Source organism: Aquila chrysaetos, chromosome 7 (assembly GCF_900496995.4).
Source record: "Aquila chrysaetos chrysaetos chromosome 7, bAquChr1.4, whole genome shotgun sequence".
NCBI lineage: Eukaryota > Metazoa > Chordata > Aves > Accipitriformes > Accipitridae > Aquila > Aquila chrysaetos.
The window spans coordinates 15,896,272-15,908,517 of NC_044010.1; the positions used below are offsets into that span (position 1 = coordinate 15,896,272).

The window sequence follows — 12,246 nt, forward strand, 5'->3', positions numbered from 1 at the left end:
AAAGTAAACCAAAAGGGCTGTTTACTGTAAGACGCTCTTCTTTCTTCTCTCTGTTTTCTCCAGTAGATACTAAGTAGATTGTCTACACACAACTGAAAGCTGGAAAAGATTTGTGTAATTCTGCAATATTGACCACCAGTTGATCAACTAATGTTCTTGTGAAAATAACCATCCAACCACTTTTGTACTCATAAAGACTTTTTTTTTGGTTGTTTTTAATTTGTCTGAAATATGGGTTGCTTTTTCAGATGCTTAAAAGAGAGTCCAGTTAGCACAAAAATTTTGAAGTAAAAATCTGTTTCAGGCATTTTACTGTGACCAATGTATTACTATGTTCCCTAAATAGTCAGTTAGAAATACAAAACCATAATGTGTCAACTTCCATGAAACTTAGCTGTTAGCTCAGAGAACTACTGATGTTAAGCCATCTTCACCAGTGGCAACGGTATTTCTTTTGCTGAGAACACTAGCTCTGCCAAATGTACATTCCATGCCCTACAGTAACTTCTTTTAAAATTTTCAAGTTGCATCAGCTTACTACAGTTTAAAACAGGAATGACCCAAACAAACATCCACTGAGGTTCAAAAGATAGACTAGTAATGTTTACACAGCAGACTCAAGTGATTTACAAATGTTACTGGAAAATAGACATTTACAGAAAGTTACAAAAATAAGAACTCTGAGTGTTTATAAAAGTCATCTTCATGCATTTTGCTTCAGAGCCTATGCTCCCCAATGGCACTTCCAGTTCCTTAGCATCCAAGCTGAAAGCTGACTTCTTTTCACTAAGTATGCACAGAGCCCAGAACCATAATCTAAGTACCCTGATCAGAAGCCTAAAATTACATTCCATGAGTATTCATTTCAGGGCTTAACATCTGCCAGTCGACTAATGCAACTGATGCTTGAGCCCCCAAAGAACGTCATAAATGCCATTAATCACTACCTCCAGTGGTTTATGAGCACTATATTTAAAAACAAAACAATGACTGCAGAACAAAGGGTCCTCAAAAATTCTAGATTATTTTAGTTTGCATCGCTTAAAAAGCCAGGAAACAAAACTGAAAGGAATGATTGGGAACATTTAAATTACAGAAGCAATGTTTGCAAAAGGTCCAAACACCAGTAAGAATCAAACTTTTGTAATAACTAACCTTAGTATTAGAGTATAAAAAAATACAGATGCTGTATCCCCTTTTGTAATGAAAGCACCTACATGCAGCTTTATAATCCATGAACTCCTTTATACCGTGATCACCACCTTCACACTGATGAAGTATTTGCCTAGGGGAGCAGAGCCAGGGTTCTGCTGAAGGAGATGCAATACTTACGTGATAATGGACTACCTTTGAACAAACCAAGTCCTCCTCTTTAACAGCTCAGTTTAGGTGAAACTACTAGTTAAAGCTGCACTTACGGAAGCGCATTGGGAATGCACTCTTTGGGGAAAGCAAATGCAGGGAACTGTGGTCATACAGAGCAGGAAGTCTGAATTTTCTCAGAAGTTTACACACACCCTCCAGCTACAAGGATTCTATAGGGATATTTAAAACCATTGTTCTCTTGATGCTGTTTATGATTATGAAATATTTACAGCCCATATATTTTTGAAATAATGTTTTGTATCATCCTAAATGAGTATTAAATACATACTAAATCATTTTTGTACATAAAAAGAATTGATACCTCTCTAATATAGAAATACAATGGCAATTATAAAAACTGAGATGGCAGTGACAAAACACACATTAATAAGCAAGCAGAATTCCTTCTGACTGACCCCATGCATTAGCAGAAAACATCCAGCCTCTCGGATCAGTATCGGGAACATTCAGTCACTGTTAGCTGTATTAAAGCCTTGCACAAAGAATGAGGAGACAGCAGCATAAAATGAAATAAATTGTTAATTTCATCACAATTCCAGAGTTTAAAATAAAACTCTTATTGAACCAAGAGGAGAAAAAATAATTTTCCTCATACAAGGTACCTAGACTTCTCTCAAAGCAACAAGAACAAATTCCTTCTCATTAAAATTTTCTCTTCCCAAATGCTATTCTGAGTCAGAGAAGATTCTGAGTTAGGTTAAACTATTTACTTTCCATTCAGAACTGTCATTTCTCTTGCTTCTAAAATGAACATTAAATTACCTCCACAAAGGAATTAAAGCATGAGATAGCACAATTGAGTTGTAGTGTCTTAACAAGCTTCTTCAAAGGCTTAGAACTTGGCCACATCTTAAGGATGCACCAAAAGGCACACTGGCCCTGACATAAAGGCCCTTCTTCCCCAGCCAAATTTCAAAGTTCTGTTCTAACACATGAAGAAATTACAGAAAAGCCAGCTTTTTTTTTTTTTTTTTTTAAATGTTGAGAAATTATGGTTTCTCCCTTCGCCTTGTTCTTGCGAACTGTTGTGAGAGCTTGAATGAAATCTAAAATGGAAACAAGATCAGCCAGTGGCCTACATCTGCCAGGGAAAATTTCAACCCAAAAATAAATTATGAAGTTAGAGGTGCCGAAGGTATGTTCTGCCAGGAAAAAATAAGACTACTTATGGAGAGCTAGTGCTACCAGACCTTCCGTAATACCAGAAACATTACTGATACAGGAAGACAGAAAGGGAATCTTATACACAAAGTGTGGGTAGTCCTCTGATACAGTAGGTGTGAATAATGCCCTGCATACAGCAGAGTTAATGACAAGACAAAAGTATTCCCAAGTCTCTAAAAACAGGGTGTGTGTGGGTGTGTGTGGGTGTGTATTGTTTTGTTTTTTTAATTCCTGTAAACTGGTAAAGAAATTTTCTTTTAATATCCATTCAATTCCACCAAAAAGTATCTGTGCACCAATTAATCATTTCTTACCTGTGTTCCCATCCCCACTTTCCATTGATGGTTTACTGGTTTCTGACGGATTGTTCATTCTTGAGTCTGCATTAAAACAGAAATAAAGATAAACTAATACAGCAAAAAAACCCCAAATCTATTCATACCTTCTTGTCTAAGGGAAGTACAGAACATCAGGAATTTGATATGTACTTTACCCTAATTCAGATTATAACACAAAAAGAATGATCAGAAGCAGAACACAATACTGAATCTTCCAGATAAATATTGTTTCAAAATTTTGTATGTCATTATTCCCATACATGAAAACATGGTGTTAAGGGAATAAAAGACAGCATGCTGGAAGGCAAAGATAGGTAGGAGCTTAATTTTCAGTACAATCAAAGTCATAGAAGAAAAAAAAGGGGGGGGGGGGGACGGACACGGACGACAATGACTACATCAAGATTCAAAAACATTAAGTCTGTACCACCATGGCCTACATTATTGTTGTGTTGGTCCCCCCGACCCCAAGAGAAAGGAAATTCAGTCATTATAATTAAATAGATGCCATTTTTCTAATACTGCATTTTACAGGAATGCCACTGATATTAAGTAATTTTATATTTCCTATATATTCATGCAAAACCATACAAATATAAAATAATTCCTCTTCCTTCTTCCTCTGGATGAATCTACTGAAAAGTCTGCTCTTGGTTTCAAAGCTTGTCAGCTGAATATAGTGCAAAGCAGAGGGCCTCTCCAGATGGCAGACAGAGAATATAGTTTCCTTATATAGGAATCTATACAGATGTTCTGTGTACAGCATCAGCTCTCCAGCTTATTACCTCCTCATTCCTTGCTACCGACCTCAGCATACAACATTATCACAAACCAAAATGACAAAAAGAATCTCAAGACAGACCAGTTCATAAAATGAAGTGTAAGCAAGTCCTTAAGCGCATTCTTCCATTCCCATAACCAGTTAAATGCAAGTTCAACGAGCTCAAAATAAACCCTTCACTCCAGGATATTCTCTTGCTAGGTGCTTAAAAGGTTACCTCTATCACATACTTTTATCAAAACAGTGATTTCCAAAATATCAACCAGCTGAAGAAGAATACAGTAACAGCATGAACCGCTACATCTTTCCCCCAGACATTTCCAAGAATGCCCAGACACTTCACTGCTTGGCAGTCCATGAGAGCTGGAAACGAGAAGCTGGACTATTGCCGTGTACTATCACCTGCTGCTGCCCAGAGAGACCAGTGCCACCCTCAGGCTATCAGAACCAGGGGCGGCAGCAGCAGAGGAACACAAGCAAACGCCAGGAGGAATGAAGCACACGTGGACAGGGCCTGAATGAAAACAGGAGTCACGACGAAGCCTGGCTGGGAGTGCAGGGTGGGAAAAGCAGGGAACTAGTTAGAAATGCAGCATGTGTGAGAGAAAAGATAAGAGACGTCAACCTTGGGAAAACTCCAACAAGCAGTTAGGAAACACAATTTAAGATGTGTCAGTATTTTTAAAACAAATGTAATTTTCCATGTAAACAACTGCTGCAGTTGAACCCAGTAGGGCCTAGAAAACCCAGAGGACTGTAACAAACAGGAATCTTCCCCCGACAAGTTAACTCAACCTCTCCAGAGCCTCAACTCTTCTCAGAAAGTTCCTATGCCCATGCTTGTATCTTTCAAGTGTCAGCCACACTTGAGATACGAACTCAAAGAGTTCATAAGTAAAAGAGATATGAACTATCAATGTTACTCTTAGTTTAAAGGCAGATGTGTTAAACTGCTTTTTGAAAGAGGGAGTGAATGAGGAGAAACTTTCCAGCTGAGCGCTGCTGGCCCACGCTTCAGCAGAAGTCTGCAAGTTTTGTCCCGTTTTTCACAACCTCTACTTAGCAGAATCAAGCTATGAGTTCATAGTCTTGAAAGACAGAGCTCTGCTAAGGTTGCAGATACAGAACCTATTGCTTCCTGGCTCCTTATTTTGTCATTTTCCACATTTGGATAGTATGATCCACACTCTAGAAACAGAACATGGGGTTCCACTGACTGCACAGAAATGTTTGTTGTTGATGTGACTCTCCCTGCTGATAGATCTGTGTGTAAAACAAATACAAAGTATGTTTCTGTCTAGAAGTTGCATGTACCTTAAATTGATTTTATTGTTGTGGCAACAGCACATTTATTTAAAGCGATTATAGGCAACATTCATTTGATAAATAGCATTAGTTCGTTCCTTGACACACAGCTGGCTACGAAAATTAGTTTAGGTTCAGAGAACACTGAATGGGAGACTTCGCTTTGGACACAAAGAGCCCTCATCCAACAGGAAAACAAGCAAAGAGCGCTTAGAAGTCCAATACATTTGAGTGAGCCTAGTTTCCACAACCATGGGGCTATTAGACATAGGATGTATTTTTTAAGCCCAGAGCACAAAGATAGCCTGAACTCATGATAGCACTGACCACAGAAGGGAAAAGCACAGGTTGAGAAGATCGTCTCTCAGTAATAAGGGATCCATTCACTGAACCACTTCAGAAAGCTCTTGCAAGAACACCACCACAGGGCCTCCTGTGCTCATTTGTTGCAGAAGCTGAAGTATTAGTGCCACTATGCAGGATACTAAGAGTAGAATAAACAAAGTAAACCTGGAGGGGGGACACAACTGTCCTGTGCACAAAACTCCAAGCCATGTAGTGACTGTTCCTTCTGTATGAGGGGGCTTATACAACAAACCTTCCTGTATGACCAGCAAGTTTGCTCAGGACAAAGTTGTAACTGTACAGACCTCTTTTCATAAAGCAACCAAAACATGCTTTTCTGTCAGGCTATGCTGCAAAATAAATCCTTTTAAAAAAGGTTTTCAGTGTTTCCTAGTACTAGACATACACATAAAGTTCACTCAACTACCAAAAGCATGTCTAAATGAAGAATGTTTTATTGTAAAGATTCATCCCTAACAAAGACCTCAAACATTGCTATTGCAAAAAAGCAGCAAGTTGGATGAAGAAACAACTTTCTGGTACTGCTCAGGTTCAATGAAGGATAGCATCCATTATTTCACCAGCTGACTATTTCTTGTTCAATCTGTAGGCCTTCTGCATGTAAAGCATCAAGAACAATGCCGCTATTTCCATTGCAAATGGTATGACATACATCTGAAGCACAAAACTGCTACCAGCAAAACAGATACATATCCGCAGGATACTAAACCTACAGATTCATTATACGTCAAATAAAAAGATTATTTGGTTTATACATGCTCATACGATTTCTGCTTTAAAGTCAAAAGAATAAACAAATTAAGTGGGCTAAAAAAACCAAACCATAATGCCCTCACCTTTTCTTTTTCCTTTAGATCTTACTCGGGTTTTAAATAAAGGCCCTGGGCTACAACTTCTGCCAACATTATCTAAAAACAAACTCCACAGAAGGAAGGATCGAAAGCAGCAGGTGCATGATTGAAATCAAACTCTCAGGAGTGAATACAGCCAGTACTGCTACTCTGCTAGCAGGGCTGAGGGTGTCGCACGGCAGTGCCGTGCCAGGCTTTCACACACCCTCAGTAACATTTCAAAAGGTATTCAGAGGAAAGAAGCACCGGACACTGGACCAACCTGGAGTATTAGGGACTGTATATAGCTAGTAAAACACAGAAAATCTTAGCACGGAATATATCATTAACTATTTCCTTTCACCTCTTAAAGTGAAACTGCCTAATACTCCATCAGCACCAGCAAAAATGATTCATTGATGCGTACGGAAAAAACAAAGTTCAATGTGAGTGAAAACATGCCAAGAATTCTTTAGAAATTCATTTTCCAAAAAACACTTCATATTCAGAAACAAATACTCAGGTGGCTGCTTTAAAATTTACCATCCAAAAATACATTCTCTTACTTTGACATGTAAGTTCTTACATGAACTTATATAAGGGAATCAAAATAATAGTAAAAAAAACCCAAAAAACAAAAAACAAAACCCCAAAAAGCAAAACTCTATACATCAAGCTTTGGGGAAAGAGCCTTGCAAATAAATAAAACCTATTGTAAAATTGGGATGATCTGTTATTATAAATAACTTTAAAAGACATGAAGAAGAAAATATGGCATGCCTGTTCTGCAGTCCTGATGGAATCTCAGTGCAGGAAATACATTATCCTGGTAACCTTAGGCACAGCTTGCAACGGTATCAATGGCAACCACTGTGCACTCCACCTTGTTTTCTATTACGCATGAAGAACCTTGCTATTACATTAAAAATACACAGACATAATATATATTCTGTTGGGGAATGGCTGAATACAGCTACTAAATTCTTTGAGACAGGGACTCTCTCTCATTCATTTTAATGCTTTAAAATTCATAACACACAGATATGCAAGTCAAGTCCAGTGTTTGTTAGAAGCCAAATGCTTCTCAGATTGAAATCCTAAAAGCAGAAGGTCTGTATTAATATCATCCAAGCCTAGCAGCAAATCTCTCCAGTGCAGAGGAAATGAATTCTCCTGGAACAAGTGAAAGAAGAAGGAAAAAACCAAACCATGTATTTCCCTGGTACAGATCTATCTATCTACCAGGCAGCTACTTACTGCCGATTCACTGGTGAGCTTCAGCCTTACAAATACCTTCTCTAGCCTCTGCATATGTGATTAAGCCTCTACGCATAGTCAACCTCACAGCCTCTATTTCCATATTAAACGCTCATAAGAAAGAGCTGAGGTGGTACGCACCTAGAACGTAGTCGCTGCAGTCCAGCATTGCTGTGGTATCCTCTACAGCTTCAGATAGTCCAAGGAAAGGGAGAATGACAATTTCTATCAAATCTACACTACTGCTCTCAACCGAACACGAAAGGGAGTGGGGAGGTGGGGGAAGAAATACAACTTCAGTTACACCATAGCAATCTTCAACTGAACAGGGAAACTTCAGTTGCTCTGTGGAGTTTTAGTCTCTCCTACTAGCTGTGTCTGACATTGTCAAGGCGACTGAAGCGTGAAAAGTTCCCCTTTTTGTAATAAAATAGAAACAAAGATTGCAGCTGGCAGTTTCCATAATGAAGCTTAATCAGTATGCGCCTGATTAGGGCCTTATGCAAATCTCTTCTCGTTAGCACAGCAGCCAGCACTTTGAAGTCCATGAACAATTCATTTGCAGAGTACACTGAAAGCGCTCCCTGCATAATTTAAACCACGGTATAAATATTTATCAGCTCATTTGCATATTAATTGGCAGTGCATGAAGGGAAAAATTATCTCCCGAGTGCCAGCATAATAATTAGGGAACAAAATGAATTTTCTTCCAATAGCTTGGCTTCTCAGCCCCAACTCAAGCACAGTACCACAGGGAAGCAGGGAGGGGAAGAGACAGAGTTCTGTTCAAATGCCACTGAAATGACACGTACAAATTAGAAACAACTCTAGAGACTTAAGCACCTTTAATCTTATTCCTGCTGGCAACAATAACTTCGGTAATAAAGGGGATTTGGAAAAAGCTTTCTACACAATCCAAATAATCCCACGAAAACAATTAGCAAGGTAGAAGCTGAACATAGAGCTGTCAAACTGGTGCTTGCACATCTGCGTGGAGTTTTCCACATCCGAACGTGAACTGTCACAAGAAGGTCCTGGGCAGGAAAGAGAGTACCACCAGGGCAAGGAAGCAGCACAATTCCCTTTAAATGGCTAAGGAGCTTGGTGATTCATTATCGGGTAATCCCTTTGCCACGGCCAACTTAACAGCAGTGGATATGTCAAGCACTGTGTAACAGTTGACGCCCACTAACCTATCCCGAGTGAAATCAAAATAGATTCAGTCTTTTGCTTTCCAATGACTTCCAAGAAAAAAAAAAAAAAAAATCTATTACTAATCCCTTCCACAAACATACACGATATAGCTAAACAAAACTTACTGTGGAGCTACAGTTTTTGAAAGAGGCATTTTACACCCAGGTCACATCTTTGAACCACTCAATGATAACCAGAACACACTTGCTGCTGTGACCACAAAGTACGCTGAAGGACTGGAGAACTGGGAAGAGGCTTTCGTCTGTGGAGGAATCAATCTTCTTTTCCAAAAGTGGTCCACAGAACTAAGTGTACTGACAAACTATGAGGCTAGATTAAACCATTTCAAATAGTTTGTTTACTACTCAAATACTAGTGTCCTAAACAGCAAGAATATTTATTTAAAAATTCAAGTGTAATGTGGACATCACAACATTTAATATCCCATATTCCGATCAGGAAAAGATAATGTGATGATGCAGGTGACTACAGGGTTGAGCCATGCACTTCCAGATGTTAATGCGAATTTAAAGAGTAAGTTGGTTTTTTTCCTTTCTTTTTTCTTTAAAAAAAGCTAGCTGTACTTTTCTTCTCATTTCTGAAGTAAATTCAAGCACCGCCTCTCCAAACAAGAAGGAGCGAGAAAAAAAGGACTTCTCAATCATCCAGTAGTGACTGGAATTTATTTCCACGCTTGACCTCTTCTTCTGTTCAGGTTCATATCTCTACTTAACACAAGATGTTCCCTGCTATATATTTAACGAGTGATCTACACGTGAAAAAGACTGCAAGAGAAGGTGCTCCCAACTGCACGGAAACAACTGCATGTACTGAATAGGTTTTCCTAATGCCTTGTTTCCAACTTGGTTTTCTACTCATTCATGTGTCCCACTGAGAACTCTGAGGCATATCTCCATGGTTCACAGACCTTCAGCAAACTTCACTCTTCCACACATGCTTTGGAGTACACTGGGAAATAATCCGTTTGCTTCATCAGGAGAGTCTGGACAAATTCATATAACAAGCCAAGCACTTCACAAAGCAAGTGCCAGTTTAACTAGTGGCTGAGCTGAGGCAGCCAGTAGCATAGTAAGAGGACAGCAGCGTTATCTTTGGGACCCTTTTCAAATGAGAGTCTCTGTTGAGCTGGTTGAACACAGGTGCAGCATCAAAAGCGCACGACCGCAGGAAGTGACCGTTAAAAGCAGGCACGTGTGTAGTGATGGATGACTTGTATCAAACAACAGAACGAGCAAACAGCAAATAAAGGCCAGGGAAGGACATGCCCGAAGCAGTGCTAGCAAGCGTGCTGGTGGTACCACGGTGCTACTCATCGTCCATACTATCAACACTGCACGGACATCTAACAAGAACAAGACAGACATTTTCTTCCTATTCCTGACTCTCCCAACCAGGCTGCCTTACAAACACTACCACCACACAAATGTTCATTTGAACTGTAACTTCCACTAACCTGCTAATTTAAACAAAACCTTAGGCATTGGCTTTTCAAACTAACAATTGGGGGGGGGGGGGGGGTGGGTGTGTGTGTGTGGAATTCTTCCAGTGACCACTTCATTCTTTGACAATTTTATTATCTTCCCTTTTATGTAAGTTCATAATTTTTGGTCAAAAAAAAAACCAAACCCATTGTTTCATTTAGGCCATACTACTGCAACTATTTATCTGGCAGGCTTCCGAAGGAGACCTGAAGACACAAGTAGGAAAAGGTTTGGGGAGGAACAGTGCATACCACCCTGCTTCAAAACCAGTGGTGGAATATGCTAGTTTAACCTTCTGTTTAGGTGCTGCTGCGTCATTGGCTGTTCTTTTTTTCCCCTACATTCTTACATTAAAAGTTACTTAACACCCTGAACTAAAGTCATAATTCTGGTACTCACATTTAAGCAAAACACCACTCTAGGCTCTGCACACAAAGTTTCATTTTTCCACCTCTAAGAAGAGAGAGTGGTGCACCTTGTGATATCAGTGCAAAAAACTCTCTACATCCCGCACAACTACAGACATCTCAAAAATCATTTCTCTCCTCTTCACCCAATTCTACAATTCTTATATTGATGATTTTTCCCACAATTCTGTTCATACTTCTCCTTAAAACCAAAGGAACTAAGCCACTAACAAGGAGCCAGGTATGGCAAAGGCAGAGGTTCTTCAAACACTTCAGAGTCTGCAGACAAGTCTTCAGGAGACTCTTTCTACCCCATTCTCTTCTTTTCACTCTTTATGTATCTTCCATACCTTCCCATTTCAAGTGAATGCTTTTGTTTTGCTGCTTGTCCCACCAACACGTCACTTTATTTATTCAGTTCTAATGATTATACTTGATACTTTAATACCTTACTTTTTGGAAAGAGAACTTCACTTTCCCCTGCAGGTTATGCAATTCTTGGTTAGACCTCCTTTTGCATCTTCTCTTTTATTTCTCCTCCTGGTTTTTTTTCTACTTATTATGCCCAAGTGACTGACTGTAAACTCCACAAAATTATTCCCCAATGTCATCTACTGTAAATAAATGTTATAGATAGTGAAAGTTGTTACAAACTAGGGGGAAAGGATGTTTAAAACCCTTATCTTCAGATGGTTGGTCTCTTTTTTTTTTTTAAACAATACAATTGAGACAGAATTAAAGGGCTAAAGGGCAAAGTTATTATCAACGTTATTCTATTCAACACCTTTATGGGGGGAAAGAATCTTCATTTTTACATAGATATGTTTCCATGTATTAGTAAAATGTCATTCACTACATGCCCTCAATGACAGCTGGAAATTTTTGCCACTAGCCAGCTCTGTGACAAGTGTGACCTTTGCAAACTTCGCAGGCATGCTTTCTGATACAACATGGCAAGATTACCCAATAAGCCCACAACTCATTATTTCCCTTTTGAATGGTATACTTGGAATGATACAAGGAAAGGAAATAAGGTATTAATAGTAACATACTGCCTTCATCAGTGTATCAGTGTCTGGCATATTTTATCTTGAAGAACCACTGAAGAAGACTGGTCACCAAAGCTTTGAGAGCAGTGCATGACTAAGCACAATGTCAATGAACACTGGCAACACTCAGAGTAAGGCTGCTTTCTATATGCCACAACAGCCAAGACCATAGATACTGCTAGCCCTAAACTGACATTACACAGAACTACTACATTTTAACTCAAGAGATTTCCAAGTCTCCATTCTACAAGCTAAATGAAACCTAATAAAAATTTCATCAAACAGAACTCCAATGTGCTATAAAAAAAAATTACAAAAATCACATACTTCAACAAAATAAACTGTTATTAAAGTTGGCACAATCCTCTTAGAGTAATTACGGACAGACAGACAGTAGGTTGTTCACAGTTAGGGCTGCAAACTAAGCTAAATTTTAGCCACCACCTCTGACTTTGGCTAACAAAATTGATTTTATCTGGAAATCACTAAGTCTGCTCTGAAAGCCAAAGAGCAGTTGTCTGGAAAAGTCAAATAAAATTGCCCTGGTTTAGAATTACCAGTCATTACGCAATTGCTATGAATTGGAATTCTAGTCTACATCTCATTTTACTTCTCTCTCACAAACTCAAATCATAACTATCCTTTCAAACTTACCACCGCACAAAAT

The 12,246-nt window shown here is 39.0% G+C and overlaps 1 protein-coding gene across 10 annotated transcripts in view; it reads right to left on the reverse strand.

The window, feature by feature from the left end:
* The window catches only part of POU2F1 (POU class 2 homeobox 1), a 144,747-nt gene that overhangs the window by 75,323 nt on the left and 57,178 nt on the right, over positions 1-12,246 (reverse strand). For 9 of the 10 annotated variants that reach the window (XR_005932893.1, XM_030019586.2, XM_030019583.2 and 6 more), the window contains one exon: positions 2,865-2,930. Coding sequence is in view for 9 of the 10 variants with exons in the window: in XM_030019586.2 (XP_029875446.1) it covers positions 2,865-2,930 (66 nt within the window). In the remaining variant the exon portion in view is untranslated. Of the gene's footprint in view, positions 1-2,864; positions 2,931-4,071; positions 4,077-12,246 lie in introns of those variants that run through there. The other variant, XM_030019581.2, reaches the window with a different exon arrangement.